The following is a 17914-nucleotide window of genomic DNA, read 5'->3' on the forward strand; positions in this document are numbered from 1 at the left end:
CGTGCTGAACTTCTGGCCTCCAGAACTGTGAGGCCATCAACAGGTATTGCTTTAGGCCACTCAACTGTGGTGATTTGTGAGGTGGGCAGCAATGGGAAATGACTACATCAAGGACATCTCTTCCCATTCCCTTCCCATGCCCGGCTCTGGCCTTCCCCTTCTGCCCCACACCCCATCAGGGCCCTAAAACGTCACCTTGCTGCTCCCCTCCAACCTCACTTGCAGTAGAACTCAATGCTGGAGAAGCTGGCTGGTCTTGCCAAAAGAAATACCTTTTCCCCAAGTCTCTGCCCGACGGGCCCCATGACCCCTCAAGGCCCAACTCCAACCTCCTCTGGGTGGGGCCGGCGGGGGGGTGGGGGGGCGCTCCCAGGCAGCCCCAGGCAGAGGCCTGCCCCTCCCCCCAGATCCTACAACATTTGAAACGACTCTCTATTAGCGCATTCTGCCACTCCATGTTGCAACCCGTGTGTTTATTCTGCTGGACTGAGTGTCCTTAGGGCAAGGTACAGGCCTTACCCCCCCCAAGCATGCAAATTTGGGGCTGGGACTGACCTGCTACAAAAGGAGGCATTCAACATATGGAGCTAAATCATAGTAGATGTTCAGTGAAGAATAAAATTATCTATTCAAAATTTGGCACATAGAGTGAGCACCCACTCTGTACCAAGCTCCATAACAGGCATGTTACAGAATCATGTTTTTTTAATTCTACAAGGGCCTTAAGAAGTCAGTCCTAATACTGTCCCCACCACACAGATAAGGAGAGCGAGGCTCAAAGTGGCTGATCTGCCCGAGGCCATAGAGTAAGCAGGACAGCCGAGTCCCATCTGTGTTTGCTGGTTGCCTCTGAAACTATCCCACACAGCCTCTCTGCGGGCTCAGAGGACATGTGCGGAAGTCCTTGGGAAGGTACGAGCTGGTGGCTAAACTGTAACTTGCAAAACTATACCATGACTCCCAAAATTGACACGTCGCACCAAGCCAAGACAAACCGAAGCTCCTTTAATTCATTCTGACTAATACGTTCCAATGTTAAGATCACAGATAAAGTGTCCTAACAGCAACTGCACAGATTCAGGTTGCTCCAAAGTCAAGGCCATGGACGGTCCCAGCAACTTCCTAGTTTATAAGTTCTGACCAGTGCCTACCAAAACCTCGAACTCCGGCCCCACGCCGTATACAGACCCTTCCCTCACTCCCCGCTCTGCAGATGCCCCATGGTTCTAAAAAGAGCTCACTCTCCCTTCCTGCAGACTTCGAACAAACCAGACTGAATACAGGGGTGTGCCTGGAGGCGTGGTCCAGAGGCCGTCACAGGTGCTGCTCAAATGCCAACTGTCGTCTCTGTTGTTACTTTCCCCTTTCACAGGGTCTTCCGAGGCTTCCCAGACCTCTAGAAATGTCCCAGCCCGATGCTCTGGCTTCCCTGCCCACAGCCCCACCATCACCTGCTTAATCTTGCGAGGCTGCTGCATGGGCAGGTTCAGCAGTTTGTCAGCTGCGATCTCCATGAAGAAGGGGTTGAGAATCCGCACCTGTCTGGGGTTGACGTCCCAGATGAGGGGAGGCTGCTTCCAGAAGCCCTTTCGCACCTAGAGGGCACAGGGTTGGAAGGGAGATATGAGGATGTGAGGACCTTTATCAAGTCCAGCCCGGTGGTCATCAGAGGTGGGGTCCATGAGGTGGCAGAGGCCCTCGGGAATGAGGGGTGAGAAGGGGAGGGAGGTGGAGGCCAGCGCCGGAGAGGGGAAGGGAGACCGGAGGAGAGAATCAGGGGGAGAGAGAAAGGAGGGCACTCCCCAGGGGAGGCCAGGTGACACAGTGTTTAGAATATGGGGTCCAACCACTTCCCACTTCCCAGGATATCCAAACAGGTGAAAGGGGCTTGAGTTTGAGGTTGTCGAAACATCTGGCAAAAATGCGAGATGAGACCATTCAGCATTTGACTGGATGGAAAAAAGACACAGTGGACCCAACCCGGAAGGGCAGATGTCCTATTCTAACCTATACCCTGCCTGGAGGTCACTACCGACCAGTTCCTCTGCCCCAGATTTCTCACACATATTCTGGCAGCTTCCGTGTCCCAGGCAGCCTCAAGCCTGGGGTGCCCCTGGCTACCGCCACCTGGCTCCTGCAGTCCGTCAGGCCCCGGCTGCTGGGGTGGCTTCTCAGAAGCCCCACAGAACATGGGGTTCACGCCTTCCCCTCCTGGCCTCTTCAGGACCACAGGGCAGACACGGTGGAGCATGACATCCTGAGACAGGCAGTGTCCCATCCCTGAGCCTCGACCCCTCCCCTCCCAGTCTCCCCACTCACCCTCTTCTTATCACTCAGGATGGTCTCAATCCAGTGGAAGTCCATTGCCTTGAAAGCTACCAGGACAAGGAGTGTGTCTGGATTGTTCTCCACTTTGGGGTTGAAGTGGGCAGACTCAGGGTAGAAGAGACGCATGGTGGTCTTGGAGCCCACGTCGCCCTCATAGCCAGCCACTGGGGCGTTGTTCAATCTGGGAGGCGGGGTGGAGGGTGCCCGTCACCCAGAGCCCCGCTGGCCCATCTACAGTCACTCCCAAGCAGAAGGGGCGAGGGCCAGTCCCACAGACCTGATGACCACGTCGTACTTGTTGATGGCGTCTCCCAGCGAGCTATTGCGAAGCCGGTGCCCATTCCCCACCACCACGCAGCGGCGACATTTGAGACTGCCAACGGGAGAGGGTGATCAGCCCCAGGAGTGACCCCTGCTCCTGCTCCACTCAACCCCTGCCCTGGGTCTGCCTGGGGCCTGGCTTAGGATTCCTTTCCAGGCCACCTCGGCCCTTGATCCCCACGGACCAGGCATCTCCCATGGGTCCTGCTTTCACGCTCCTGCCGACTCCACAGCCCTGGGCTTCGACAGGAGAGGAGACTGAGCAGAGCACAGAAGACACAGGAGGAACGGAGGGAAACCCCTGGCCGGGGGTACTAATAAGAAGCCCCATTTCAAAGCCCCCTCGCCTGCTGCCCAGGCCTGCCCGTTGCCACGGCGACACCCTGCCCGCTACGGCCCCCTGGATGCCCAGGCTCAGTTGCCGTGGACACTGGCCTCCCTGCCTCCTCTGGAGACAGGCAGGCTAGGAAGAAGGGTCAAATTGGCCACAGGGGACCAGAGACAGGAAGGCTCACTGGGAGAAGCTGGCCCACGACTGGCACCTGGGACCTGGGGGCAGGAAGGGGAAGGCGCTCAGACCCAGTGCAAGGAGCGGCTCCTTACCTCTGGATGCTCTCTGGAATGGAGTAGCTGGTGATAGCTAGAACCCGGAGAAGCAGGTCCTCTACAAAAAGATGAGGATTGGGAGGGGTGATGACAACAGTAGCTTTGCAAAGGCTAAAGACTGTCCCTCCACTGCTCCCCAGAGGCTTGGCTGCCTCTTCCTCCCCTGACCTCAGCATCAGAGCCTGGCTCACAACGTGGGCACTGGGACCACGGGCAGCGAAGAACAAGAAGCCGTGTGGCCAAGGTGAGCCCACCATTCCCATCAACCCCGCACGTCTTACCGCTCCCCTTGGTCCCGTAGGGCAGCTCGTAGGCAGACGGCGTCTTGACCCAGAAATAATCCTTCAGCTGCAGGAAGATGGGCTGATCTCGGGAGTAGCTGCACGGAGGTGAAAGCAGGGTGGGGATGAGTAAGGGATTAATCTTGAAGCCCGAATCAGGGTCAGGTCAGGCCCCGGACTGATATGAGGGATCAGGAGGATGTCCGCTCTCTGAACGGCCTCCCCGGAAACAGCTCTGTGCTGACATGTTCAAGGGCCTCCCCTCCCCTCACGGGTTAACCCCGTGACCTGACCCATGTCCGCTAACGCGGTCCCCTCCACCTCGCCGGCACTGAGGCCCCCACCCTGTGCAACCCTCTATCCACCTCACCCTGGCCGTGCCCTGTCCCGCCTCCGCCTCAAGTACTTACTTGCCAAAGAGCTTAGAGGCCTTCCTCTCTGCCTCACCCTGGAAGCACGGCTCCTTCTTCTCTGGGCTGGGAAAATAAAAACTGGAGACAGAAAAGGAGAGGAGGCAGGAGCTCCGGTCACACCTCAAGGACCCAGGGGCATAGCAGCATACAATCCTGTCAACCCAAGTTCGCCCTTCGCCCTGAAACCAACTCGTTCTGGATCCAGCTCTTCCTTTCTCCTGAACTCCCCAGGTGGGGGCCCTGGGGAGCCATCCCAGACCCTACCCGCCAAACCCACCACCTGCCCTCCTGGAGGCATTTCGTGCTAGTAGCTCAAGGGAGGGGTCACGCCCCGGCCCTCAACACCCTCCTGGCCCCGCTAGGTCTGCCGCCTCATGACGCCCCATCCCTGAGCCCACGCCTGAGTAGAACCAATGGAAGGACATGGAAACTGGACTCACAGCTCAATGTACCTGTCTTCTCGGGAGATGGAATACCACACCATGACGATCAGGACCAGCGTCAACATGGCCAGGAGCTTCAAGCCTGCAGGGCACATGCACAGAGGAGCTAGAGGCTGAGACAGGCGGGTAGAGCGCCAGTCCACCTGCCCTGTTTTGGGCCCTTACAACCTCCAGCTCAAGCAGACCCAGTCCTTGGCCCTGGCCTGGCCCTAGTTTTCCAGCAGAGGGCTTGGACCTGAGTGTTTCCACGGTCTTTGAAGATGAAGAGAGGGCCCCCTGGCTCCCTGCCTGTCCCTCCACAACCCCCAAGGGGACCCAGGATGACGCTGAAGACAGCTTCTGGGGGGCCCATCCTTCAGGGCGGGGGAGCCCTGGGACAACACTCACGGGATTTGCTGATCATGTTTCTCAGCGGGTAGCAGGGTTCCTGGGGAGAGCTGTCATCCCGGCTGCCTCGGGCCACCTAGGAGGTAGGAGTCATGTGTGGTCAGCTCCGCAAACTTCCTGCCTAGACACTAGAGTAGGACACACGCGCCTGCCTTCCCTTCTCCAGAAAGCACAGAGCTGCTTCCGGGGAGGCCATCCAGAGAGCGGACATCCTCCTAATCCCTCAAGGGCGGCATCAGGGGTCCAGGTGGGGCATATGCCACAGAAAGGGAAACCAAGCCCCACCCCTCGAAGATTAGGTCTCAAGCCAGACTGGCCTCTTCCAGCTTCCCTGGCGTGGTTTCTCGGGGCTCCGTGTCCTCTTCCTCACTTGGATCTGGGAAGGGCCAGCTCCAGGAGACAGACGGACACCTCGACCCACTTTGCTGAGCTTTACCTATCCTCCGCCATCCAAAGCATTCCCTCAGTTCTGGCGGCCGCCCACCTCTCCATCCTCAGTCTCCCACTACTAAGCCAAACAGGTCCTCTCAGGCCAGACACTGGGGCAACGATGCACCATGGGACGGTCCGTACAGCCTCCTCCAGATCTTCTGGACTCTGACTAAAACGCAGTGCCCAAACCCTTAGCATCCCAGTGCTGGAGGGGGAGGAGGAGGGCGGGGAGTCCATGAAGGCAAGTGTTTGAAGGGGAGTGCAGGGAGGGAGGAGGGTCTGGTTGGTAGACGAAGAGACAGGAGACCCCTCTGGGTAAGGGCAAAGGGCAAAGGGCGTGGCAAGGACAGGGCTCTGGAAAGGGGCCAGCTGCTACATGCACATAAGCAGAGAGGTCCCGACACACATCAGCCAGGGCTACGCTGCAGAGTCACTGGGGAAGAAATTTCGGCATCTTGCCCAGCCACACGAAGGGGAGCAGGACACCAAGCATTTTTTTTTTTTTTTTTTTTTGTCGTCGTCCACACGGTGTTCCTCAGTGCCCTGGATCAGAAGAATTGCCCTGGGCCACTTACTGAAAACATAGATTCCAGGGCCCCTCCCGGGGATTGCTGAGTCAGCCAGGGTGGGACCCGGGGACAGGCATTTTCACAAGCAGCCCAGGTGATTCTTGTGATCCACCTGGAAAGGGAGGGAATCTCTAGTGTTTGCGCTCTCTCACAGAGACCTGGAAAACCTCAAATTATGTCTTCAGGACGAGAGCTGGGTTTTGTTACAAATCATAAATCAATTATCCCGAACACTGTCCTATTATGAAGTTGATGTTTTGCCCCCAGGCTCCGCTCTGAGTCCACAAACACCAAGGAAGAATTTTAGTCTTGGAAGGGGGAGGAGAGAGCAGGGTAGGGGCGGGTAAGGGATGGGGACCAGAGACAGACATCCTCCATAGAGTCATGAGCACCCATCCCCAAACCCCAGATGGAAGATGACCCTGCCCAGTAAGGAAAAGTTCTGGGGCACCTTGGTGGCTCAGTCGGTTAAACGCCTGACTTCAGCTCAGGTCATGATCTTACAGCTCATGAGTTCGAGCCCCACGTCGGGGTCTGTGCTGACAGCTCAGAGCCTGAAGCCTTCTTTGGATTCTGTGTCTCTGTCTCTCTCTGCCCCTCTCTTGCTTGCACTCTGTCTCTGTCTCTCTCTCAAAAATAAATACACATTAAAAAATTTTTAAAAAAAGAAAAGAAAAGTTCTGGATTTGTAGTTAGAAGACCCAGTAAGGGGGCTCCTGGGTAGCTCAGTTGGCTAAGCACCTGACTCTTGGTTTTGGCTCAGGTCATGATCTCACAGTTCATGAGATTGAGTCCCGTGTAGGGGTCTGCACTGACAGTGTGGAGCCTGCTTGGGATTCTCTCCTCCCTCTCTCTCTGCCCCTCCCCTGCTCATGCACTTGTGCACCTGCTCTCTCTCTCTCTCAAAATAAATAAACTTAAAAAAAAAAAAAGACACCAGTGAAAAACATGGTTCTAGTAACTTCCCTGACCACTATCCCGAAAGTGACATGCCTTCTTCCATACCTACCTACAGCCACAGCCAAGTCATACCTTCCCTAGCACCTTCCAGAGCACTTCTCCTGATCTGTAATGAGCTTCGATACTTACTTTCTGTCTGTCTCCCCCACTGGAATATGAGCTCTGTGAGGGTAGCAATGAGGTCAGTCTTATTCCCAGCATCCAGCACACTGCCTGGCACAGAACCAGTGCTCAGGAAGTACTGAATGAGTAAGTAACACCTTGGGTTACTTTGGAGGAGTCACATCTCCCTCTCTGACCCTCGGTTTCTTTGGTTATAAAACTGGGAAGTTAACTTAGTAGATGCTTGCAGCTCAAAATATACTTATCAGGTCAGCAGCATGGGCATCACTAGGGACCATATCAGAAATATATTAATCTCGGGGCACCTGGGTGGCTGGGTCGGTTGAGCATCCAACTTCGGCTCAGGTCATGATCTCACAGTTGGTGGGTTCAAGCCCCGTGTTGGGCTCTGTGCTAACAACTCAGAGCCTGGAGCCTGCTTCAGATTCTGTGTCTCCCTCTCTCTCTCTGCCCCTCACCTGCTGACGCTCTCTCTCTCAAAAGTAAACAAACATTTAAAAAGTATAAAATAAATAAACATTAAAAAAAAATTTTAATGCATAATCTCAGGCCCCTCCACACCTACAAAATCAGGATCTGCATTTGAATAAGATCTCCTGATCAATGAGAGGTACATTCAAGTTTAAGAAACACTAGTTAAACTGGGTGTTTTTGATCTTGGCTGAACAGGAAAATCACCTGGGGTGCTAAATAATTTTTAAAGTAAAGTATAATTAAGAGTATCTGGGTCCCACACCTAGGAATTCTCACTTAATGTGACAGGCCCAGCACTGGAATTTGTGCAAGCATTTCAGGTGATTCTAACACGCAGCCAAGCAAAATTGCACCTGCATTCTTCTCAAAGATAGAACAAACAATCCTAAAATTTGTATGGAACCACAAAAGACCACGAAGAGCCAAAGTGATACTGAAAAAGAAACCAAAGCAGGAGGCATCACAATCCCAGACTTTAGCCTCTACTACAAAGCTGTAATCATCAAGACAGTATGGTATTGGCACAAAACAGACAAACAGACCAACGGAATAGAATACAGAACCCAGAATTGGACCCACAAATGTATGGCCAACTAATCTTTGACAAAGCAGGAAAGAGTATCCAATGGAAAAAAGACAGTCTTTTTAGCAAATGGTGCTGGGAGAACTGGACAGTAACATGCAGAAAAATGAAACTAGACCACTTTCTTACACCATACACAAAAATAAACTCAAAATGGATGAAAGACCTGAATGTGAGACAGGAAACCACCAAAACCCGAGAGAAGAAAGCAGGCAACAACCTCTTTGACCTCAGCTGCAGCAGTTTCTTACTTGACACATCTCCAAAGGCAAGGGAATTAAAAGCAAAAATGAACTACTGGGACCTCATCAAGATAAAAAGCTTCTGCACTACAAAGGAAACAATCAACAAAACTAAAAGGCAACTGACGGAATGGGAAAAGATATTTGCAAATGACATATCTGGTAAAGGGCTAGTATCTAAAATCTGTTAAAGAACTCACCAAACTCCACACCCGAAAAACAAATAATCCAGTGAAGAAATGGGCAGAAGACATGAATAGACACTTTTCCAAAGAAGACATCCAGATGGCCAACCGACGCATGAAACGATGCTCAACGTCCCTCATCATCAGGGAAATACAAATCAAAGCCACACTGAGATACCACCTCACACCAGTCAGAGTGGCTAAAATGAACAAATCAGGAGACTATAACGCTGGAGAGGATGTGGAGAAACGGGAACCCTCATGCACTGTTGGTGGGAATGCAAACTGGTGCAGCCGCTCTGGAAAACAGTGTGAAGGTTCCTCAAAAAATTAAAAATAGATCTACCCTATGACCCAGCAATAGCACTGCTAGGAATTTACCCAAGGGATACAGGAGTGCTGACGCATAGGGGCACGTGTACCCCAGTGTTTACAGCGGCACTTTCAACAATAGGCAAATTATGGAAAGTGCCTAAATGTCCAACAACTGACGAATGGATAAAGAAGATGTGGTTTATGTATACAATGGAATACTACTTGGCAATGAGAAAAGAATGAAATCATGCCATCTGCAGCAACGTGGATGGAACTGGAGGGTATTAGGCTAAGTCAGTCAGAGAAAGACAGATACCATATGTTTTCACTCATATGCGGATCTTGAGAAACTTAACAGAAGACCATGGGGGAAGGGAAGGGGAGGAAAAAAACAGTTACAAACAGAGAGAGAAGGAGGCAAACCATAAGACACCCTTAAATACAGAAAACAAACTGAGGGTTGATGGGGCGTGGGGGAGAGGGGAAAGTGGGTGATGGGAAGGGAGGAGGGCACTGGTTGGGATGAGCACTAGGTATTGTATGGAAGTTAATTTGACAATAAATTATATTAAAATAAAAGGAACTACTGAGGAGGAGGAGGAGGAGGAGGAGGAGGAGGAGGAGGAGGAAGAGAGTGGGAAGAATAAGGGGGTGGGAGGAGGAGGAAGGAGGGAGGGGGGAAGGCGGAGGAGGTAGGGGAGAGGAGGGGGAAGCGGAGGAGGAGGAGGAAGGGGAGGATAATGAGGATGTCCGAATGAATGACCAAAGCAGGCTGCTCAACCTTGATGTGTACATCCTGACTCAGTGGGTGTGGCTGGGTATGAATTCTAACTCCCAGGTGGTGCCCTGCTGCTGGGCTAGGACCACACTCTGTGTTCGAGAGCTCCACGCCAGGATCCTGAGAGCTCAGGACTTGAGGAACCACACCCTCTCCTACCCTCTGCTCCCTCTCAATCTTTCATGACAGGATTCACTCCATTTCACTTCATCTCCTTTTGTATCAGTAGGTCACGACATCGGTGACCTGACTAGCACAAGGCCAGCACCTGAGAAATACGAAAATATATAGATGTCTACGTCCCCTTCTCCGAGATTGTTATTTAATTGGTTAAGGGCAGGGCACAGGCATTCCTAAACAAAACAAAACAAACCCCCACCTCCCTGGTGATTCTAACAGGAAGCCGGGATGAAAAATACCACATACCGAGCTCCACAGTAACTGAAAGACGCATACCCAGCCACCCTCCAGGCCCCACCTGGATGGAGGAGACCTTTGGCACCGGGAGGTGAGCACAGCTGACTAGTCCGGGTCCCCAGCAACAAGACAACTAGCCATCTTGGACCTCTTCCCCAGAAAGTCTGCACTGGTATGTCTTTGTTCCCAAACTGTGCTGGTCTGTGTGAAGCAGACTGCCCAGTCTTTGAGCTTGCTCCAAGATCCCCAATCAGGGATTTCATCAGCCTACCCCTTCCCCTTGCTGGGCCAAGCCGAGGACCAGCAGCCCCCGACAATCCCGGAGCACAGGCTTCTTGGGCCTGCCTCAGGTCAACCGATAGCCTTCTCCCAGCAGCTGTCCCACATTACTGACCAGGCATGAGAAAAAGTCACAGTAGAGTACCTGGGTAGAACAGCGGGATTCTGATCTGCTCACGTCCAACGTGCACCAGCCCCTACCACCAACTGCCGAGGAAACCAGCTCGCCCAACCCACTAGGCAAAGTGACCCCAGGACAGAAGGCCGTGTGCTCTTAAGATGCTTGGCCAAATAGCAGTGTCCCTTGCAGAGGTGAGGCTATGAGCACAGCCCCAGACATCACGAAAGGGCAGAACCAGGGGCACAGGGTGAAGAATTAAGGCCCCATGGAAGCAGCAACCGTGTCTCATGCTGCACAGACACTCACAGCCTGACACACAGCAGGTACCCAGCAGGTACTGTACCTGCTGACCCAGGAGGGACAGTATCCCCCTAAGGGCACAGCATGATGCCAGGCCCCTCGAGCCCTGGGGCCTATCAAAGGGATATGGTGTAATGTCCCTGAGAAGGGGTCCAGGAAGACCTGTGGGGACAGAGGCACCGGCTCTGTTCTTACTGGTTCGCAGACCTTGAGCGAGTCACGTAATACACGTCCCTCAGTTCTAGAGGGAAAAACTGGAGCTACCTGTCTGCCACCTCTAGACTCACCTACCCCTCTTGTTCCCTCCTAATCCCCCACCTGGACACCGATCCCCGCTCACCTTGCCAGTACTGTTCCCCATCAGTGGTCCCCTTTGCCCTTCTCTCCTTCACTCCTCTCTAATAAACATATTTAAATCTCCCTCCTCCCTCTTTGCCTCTACCTCCTCCTCCTCCTCCAGCTACCCCTGCATCTGCCCCCTTACCTCCAGTGGTCAGACTTCTGTATCTGTGCTGTTTCCACTCACTCCTTCAGCCCTACACCACCACCCACGTTTTATGCGGAAATAGCTCCTGCGAAAGCCATCAGCGGCCTCGTAACTGTCCAACCTGAGGAAGGACTGTCTTCACTCTCCCTCATACTCTGAAGCCTTTGATACAGTCCGCTGATACCGCCTTCTTGGCTTCTGGGTCAAGAACTTCTCCAGGTTTCCCTCCTAGCTCTGTGCCAGTCTGTTCTGACCCCACTTCAGTCAGGTGCTGGCGTTCCCCAGGGATCTATCCTTGACCCTCTGCTCTCCCCTGCCTGTTTTCACAGGACAAGTGCATTCACTATCAGACGACTGACCACTACTCCTACCCTGATGATCCAAACCCTTTGATTCCTCCCCAGATCCCATCCTACTATTTCTGGTTGTCTGCTGCACATCCTACCCAGATGATCATAAACGCTTCAAACTCCACATGCCCAAACTGGACCCGTTTCTCCCCACTCTCCGCTGCCCCCCCACCCAGGGCCCCACATCATCCTAAACTCAGCCTGCCAACATCTGCCTCCCCTCACACCATCCCTACTGAACAGTTACTAAATATGATTGATTCTACCCCAATTCCTCATCCCAACCAGTGCTCTCTGGGCTCCTAATGAACTGAATGTTCGGCATTGTGGGAGGCACTGGGCATGTGAAGCTTTAAAAAACCTGGCTGCGGCACAAAGGTCACATGGTCTAGAGCCTCAGAAACACTTTAGAACACAGTCCCTCCATGTCTTCTTGAGACACATAGAGTCTAGATCCCACCCCACCTTCCCTGCTTCCTAATTGGTCTCTGCCCAATTAGTCTTTCTACACTCAACCCCCTCCTTTGGAACTGCCAACATGGGATGCTTCTAAGAAATAACTTGGATCAAAGCACCCTCCTGCCTCAGTTGCTCCCATTCCTTAAATGAAAAGCCAAAGCTCCTTAGTGGCCACCAGGACCCTTCACCCTCAGGTCACACGCCCTGCAGGTGCACCTGCTATCCTCTTCCCAAGCACATCACCTCCTCTGCAGACTTCCCTCCAGTGGGACACCCTAAGCCCCTCCCCGCCCCATTCATTGGAACCACCTCACTCCAGTGTCATCTCAAAAGGTTCCACCTCTATGAAATCTATTCCGACATTTCTAAGCAATTGATGTTTCTCTTCCCACAAAATATCGTTTGTAACTTGCTTCTGGCACTTCACAGGTAATATAATTTCATATTATATAATTACTGCTCTTCCTGTTTTGCCCACTATCTCCTGACCTCTGAAATTGGAGGCTTGTTTATACCAAGAGTCTATCAGAGTGCCTGGATTACAGAAGATGCTGTATCACATAATATAATTTTATATTATATTATGTGTTTTGTATCTTGCCCATGAGACTATGACCTCTGTGGTCTGGGACTTCATTATATTTTCAGACTCTATTATAGAGTTCAAAATGTAGCAGATGTTTTGTAAACATCCGACACACAAGTAATAAGACGAGATTAAACATGTGTTACATCCCTTATTAATTGCTAAAATGTATGGTGCATTTACCATGTGGGATATCAGGAGGGTTCCTACCCCATCGCCATTGCTTTGGGGACCAGAGAAGTCACTGTTGTGAGGGGCTGTGTTTAGCAACATCTTTGACCTCTACCCACCAGATGCCACTCCCCAGTAGGAACCCCACTCCCCAGTTGTGACAACCACATTGTCTCCAGACATGACCAGATGTTGAGAACTAGTCTGCTAGACACTCTTAGGGGCTGTCCAAGTATGATCTCAACCCTAGGAGTTAAACACCATGACGACCTGCATCACAGAGACAGGGACCCGATGTGCAGGAAGGGTCAGCAACTTGCCCAAGGGCGAAGGGCTAGTGAGAAGGACTGGGACTCAGGCTGCTTGGCTCTGGAGCCCACATGTCCGACCCTCTACTGCCTCAAAAACTCTCCTGTGAAGGAATGGCTCCCTTGATTCCTTTACTTCCTCGAGCAAGTAAACGAAGTCAGCCCTCTACCAGATCAAAGTCTTTCAAACGCTTACAGCAGCTACCAGCAGCCTTCCTTGCTCCTTCTCAGGCAGCTTCCTTATGAGACACAGTCTCTATTTGCCACCCACCCCCCTCCCAGTAGCCCGAGGCTCCTCTGGAAGCTCTCCAGCAGGCTTCCAATGCATACAACTGTATCCACAGGATTAGTACCGCCTTCCATCTGGACACCAGACTTCCATGAATGCTGGCTAAGGCTGCGCTCACCTTCCTGCCACCACAACACGCCCGTGGCATGGGACTAAAATCCCTCAGCCAGGCCTCCTGAACTTGTGCGGCTACCCTTTTGAACCTAAGAGCAGATCTGTTCTACACCTGCTCATGCGCATTTCATCTTAGGAATCTGGGGTCGCATTTCCACCTGTCAAAGTGAGTGAATCTCAGTGGTGCCAGCCAGCCCACCATGATTCCTCCCAGCTCGGAGTCCTCTGCTAATATTCCAGAGGGGACTCAAGCTGGACTATGAAGTCCACGTGACTTGATGCTGTTGCTCGGTAAGGCGAGATGACACACGCCATTGGGGTTCTGTGGGACTATACCCTACTTTAATCAGTCATTCTTGGGTGCAGATGGCTAAGTGCGTGCAATTCTCCCGAACAGATCAGTCACCTACAACACTTCTCAGCTCAAAAACGCTCCATGGGCTCCTTGTCTACCCAGAGAGACATGGGTTTGATATCTCTTCACTGATCTCTTTATTCACCTTCTCTGCCTGCCATCGAGAGTTCCATGCACACCCAACATTTCCGATCCCCCTTCCCTGCTTGTAAAGATTCTGTTGTTGTTTTGTTTGCTGGTGTATCACCAATGTCTAGAATAGTGACCTGTACACAGTAGGCTCTCAATACAAATTCACTGAATTCATAAATGGATCTATTGGTCGGGGACATCACTGGACCAAGAGAAGAGGAAGCAGCAACAGTGGGTCCCATACTCGCTTCATCCCCTCCGGCCCACCCCCTGGCTAGACACAGCCTGCAGACTGTGTCCTCTCCCCATCACTGAACAGCACAGCATGACCACGGCACGCCCAATGGGGAGTGAGGCCTGCCTTGGCCCCAGCTCATGTGAGACAGCCCAGGGCTGCGTAATTGACCAACTGCCTCAAGGCCCGTGAGTGGGCAGATGGGGGCATCTGTCTGGCCATGCAAGGTTGGAGGGAAAGGGGCCTGACAGGCTTCACACTGAAGCACAGAAGGCTCTCTGTTCCCCACTCGTGGGGTCCACAGGCTGCCGCCCCCCCATCAGACACCCCAACCAGCCCAGCACTTGCAGCCTCCTGCACAGAAACACTGTATCATCCACTTTATCAGCTGCCAGTCACAAGACACCACGGGGAACCACTTGAAAATCATACTTCTGGTGTCCTTCTGGGTGGGGCAGAAGCTTTGAATTCCAGAAAGCTGAAGCTGTGGCAGGGTACAGACTCATAGCCAGGATTTAAAAAAGGAACAGTATGGTGTGGCTGTGGACCTGCCCCAGGTCCCAGGCAGGGGCTTAGGGTATGTTTCCTTCCCCAGACTTTTCACCCAGGAGCCGACGAATTTGGCCCCAAGATGCCAAGGCTAAAGGCACTGCCGGAGTTGGGGCCTGAACTCAGCTCCCCACCAATCTGGCCAGTCCCCTTCCCCCCTGGCCTCCAGATTCCTCTTCTGAAAACGGTGGATGGCACCAGCCCTGCCCCATCCCACATGTGGCTATGGAGTACTTGCAGTGTGGCTGGTTCACACTGAGTGTGTTGCAAGTGGAAAACATATGCAGTGAGGAAGACACTTGTTGGGATGAACGCTGGGTGTTAGACATAGGGGATGAATCACTGGAATCCACTCCTGAAATCCTAATTGCACTACATGCTAACTAACTTGGATGTAAATTATAAATAAATACGTGAATACATCAATAAATAAAGTTACACTAACAATAAAAAAAAAAAAAAGAAAACATGCTGGATTTCAAAGACTTAGTACCAAAAAAAGTGAACTATCACCTTAAAAATCTATTTGATTGATCACACACTGAACTAATATTTTGGCTATACTGGGTTAAAATATTCAAAATTTATTTCACCTCCTTATTTTTGCTTTTTAAAAATGTAGCTAACTTAACATTAAAAAAAATTTTTTTTTAACATTTAATTATTGAGAGACAGAGAGAGACAGACTGTTAGCAGGGGAGGGGCAGAGAGAGAGGGAGACACAGAATCCGAAGCAGGCTCCAGGCTCTGAGCTGTCAGCACAGAGCCTGGCGTGGGGCTCAAACTCACACACCGCGAGATCATGACCTGAGCCGAAGTCGGACGCTTAACCGACTGAGCCACCCAGACGCCCCTAACTTAACATTTTTAAAAATATGTTTATTTTCAGTAATCTCTACACTCAATGTGGGGCCCAAACTCACAACCCAAGATCAAGAGTCACATGCTCTTCCAACTGAGCCAGCCAGGAACCCTAACTTAACCTCTTTTAAAATTTAAAATTACCTATGTGGCTTGAGTTTGTGGTTCCCACTGTTTTTTTGTTTTGTTTTGTTTTGTTTGAGAGTGAGAGAACATGGAGAGGGGCAGAGAGAGAGAGAGAGAGAGAGAGAGAGAGAATATCAAGCAGACCTGGATATGGGCTCAATCTCACAACCTTGGGCTCATGACGTGAGCCGAAATCAAGAGTCAAATGCTCAACTGGCTGAGACACCCAGGCACCTGCCCCCCAGTGCATTTCCCCTGGACAGCGCTGGACCAGGCAATCTCTGAGATCCTACTGGAAGCACCTGTAGAGCACATTAAGCTGCACACGCTTCCTGGACCCCAGCTCAGGAAGGCTAAATCAGAGTGTCCGAGATGCCTCCAGAGGGCCCTGGTCACTCTGACAGTCACAGTGAGCACTGTCTCAAGGTCTCCAGGGTGTCAGAGTTGAGAAGACGCCACTCTTCCCCAGCATCCGTTCCCCTCTTCCTGGGCTGTCAGGGTTCTGGATGCACAGCCACAGTTCAAGGTGACATTGGCACCTGGCACACCAGCCCAATCTCCGCTCTGCCCACATCCAACGTCTTCCTGACCCTGGCAACTCGCCCCAGTGCCTGAGCAGAACTGGCCTCACAGCTACGCCTCACACACCATACCCTCCCGGGGTCCACGTGGACGGCCATGTTTAGGTTGGCAAGTGGGTCACATGGAACTGTCTTGCCAGAACCTTTGCTCCTCCTCAGGGCAAGAGCTGTGCCTGGGGCACTGGCCACTGGGCCTGATCCTGCCTCTGCCACTTAGCATCCCTAAGCCTTGGTCTCCCCATCTGTAGAACGGAGGCCAAGAGCCCCTGCCACAAGTCCCACTGTGCTGGTTAACATGATAACATAGGAAAGACACATGGGAAACGCTCAGCGAATAGCAACTATTAGCCATACTTCTTCTTCATGTGCTAAGTGAAATCCAAAAGCTGCGGCTGTGTGGAATGCAGGGTGGATTAAAACATCATTTTAAAAACACTATTTTTTGGTGGGGCGCCTGGATGGTGCAGTCGGTGGAGTGTGCAGCCCTTGATCTCTGGGTTGTACTTAAAAATAAAAATCTTTAAAAAAATAATAAAAAATAAATGAAAAAAACCACGATTTTTCACTCAGTCTGTTGTGCGACCAAAGGCAAAGAAATACACACTGAACCTTACGTGATGCCCATGTGACTGTCCACCGAACAGAGAAAGTCCCCGATGACCCCTGGGCTTCCCCAGCACTTCCTAAACACACCCTCCCCTCCCCAAAGAGAAGAAGTTTAGCTTGCACGCCCCCTCCACACCTGACCCCCATTTGAGAATGGAGACAGGGCTAAAGATTCCCATCTGAGTCCTCGTCTTGGCAGGGGCTGACGGCAGGATAAATGGTGTGGGATCTGGAATCACAAGGCCAGACCTCCGTCCCTGGCTTCCCTTGTCCTGGCCACTCTACCTTTCATGCTGCCCCTCAAGCCAGGGTCCCAGACTACCCAATCTAGGAGTCTCCTCCCGGCCCCCAGTCTTGCCTCCTCACTCCGTTTTGCTTCCTTTGTAGCAGTGACACCACGCTATTTCCCGTACCCCAAGAAAGCAGGGACTCCTTGTGGCCGACAGTATCTCTCGCACCAAATTTAATACATGTCACGTGGTAGGTAACTGACAAACACTGAAATGAACACATGTCTAAATGAACGAGCAAATGAGCAGGACAAGCGTGGACAGAAAAGTTTCGTCAGATTAGAGCATCCCAGACCCTTATTTTGCAAAGACCTGAGCACACAAGGCGCTAGGAGCCTGCTAGAGGCTGGGCTCAGGGGCTGGCGGACGCACCAAGTGTCACAACTTTTGCCAAACACACGTGGCTGCGCTCACAAACATACCCTTATCACCAAGAAGGCGTGGCTTCTGCACCACCTTTGACTCACCTTAATCACCACCAGCTCCAGGGCTATTGGACCACACAATGAGCTGATGTCAACCAACAGACCTATCGAGATCCCAGGAGAGCCTCGAAGATGCCCTATTACCTCACATCCCCTTTATTTGTTCCCCAAGAGGGCCGGCCTAGGCTAAAACCTCAGCCACCCCTCCCTGCACCTCAAAGGACCTTTGGCATCATGGAGGCAGAGGAGAGGGGTCTGGACACAAACCTGAGGTTCAATCCCACCTCTGCAGTCACAGGCCAGGCAGTCCTGAACAAGCTCCTGTATCTCTCAGGACCTCAGATTCCTCATCTGTGAAATTCAGGTCACAAGAGCAAGTTTTGGGAGGTGTGTGATCCTCGAAAGCCATCCTGAGATCGAAAAGCCTTAGTAC

General features: G+C 52.1%; 1 protein-coding gene across 7 annotated transcripts in view; it reads right to left on the minus strand.

Moving 5' to 3' along the window:
• The window catches only part of ST3GAL4 (ST3 beta-galactoside alpha-2,3-sialyltransferase 4), a 32653-nt gene that overhangs the window by 3246 nt on the left and 11493 nt on the right, over positions 1-17914 (minus strand). For 5 of the 7 annotated variants that reach the window (XM_086678729.1, XM_086678730.1, XM_086678725.1 and 2 more), the window contains 8 exons: positions 4780-4855; positions 4390-4474; positions 3947-4027; positions 3537-3634; positions 3253-3313; positions 2606-2701; positions 2320-2509; positions 1452-1595 (listed from right to left, as the gene is read on the minus strand). In XM_086678729.1, the coding sequence (XP_086534855.1) occupies positions 1452-1595; positions 2320-2509; positions 2606-2701; positions 3253-3313; positions 3537-3634; positions 3947-4027; positions 4390-4474; positions 4780-4795 (771 nt within the window). In that variant the 5' untranslated portion in view covers positions 4796-4855. Of the gene's footprint in view, positions 1-1451; positions 1596-2319; positions 2510-2605; positions 2702-3252; positions 3314-3536; positions 3635-3946; positions 4028-4389; positions 4475-4779; positions 4856-5786; positions 5893-17914 lie in introns of those variants that run through there. The other 2 variants (XM_086678723.1, XM_086678728.1) reach the window with 2 other exon arrangements.

Source organism: Puma concolor, chromosome D1, assembly GCF_028749965.1.
Source record: "Puma concolor isolate L17-30 chromosome D1, mPumCon1.1.hap2, whole genome shotgun sequence".
In the NCBI taxonomy this organism is placed as follows: domain Eukaryota; kingdom Metazoa; phylum Chordata; class Mammalia; order Carnivora; family Felidae; genus Puma; species Puma concolor.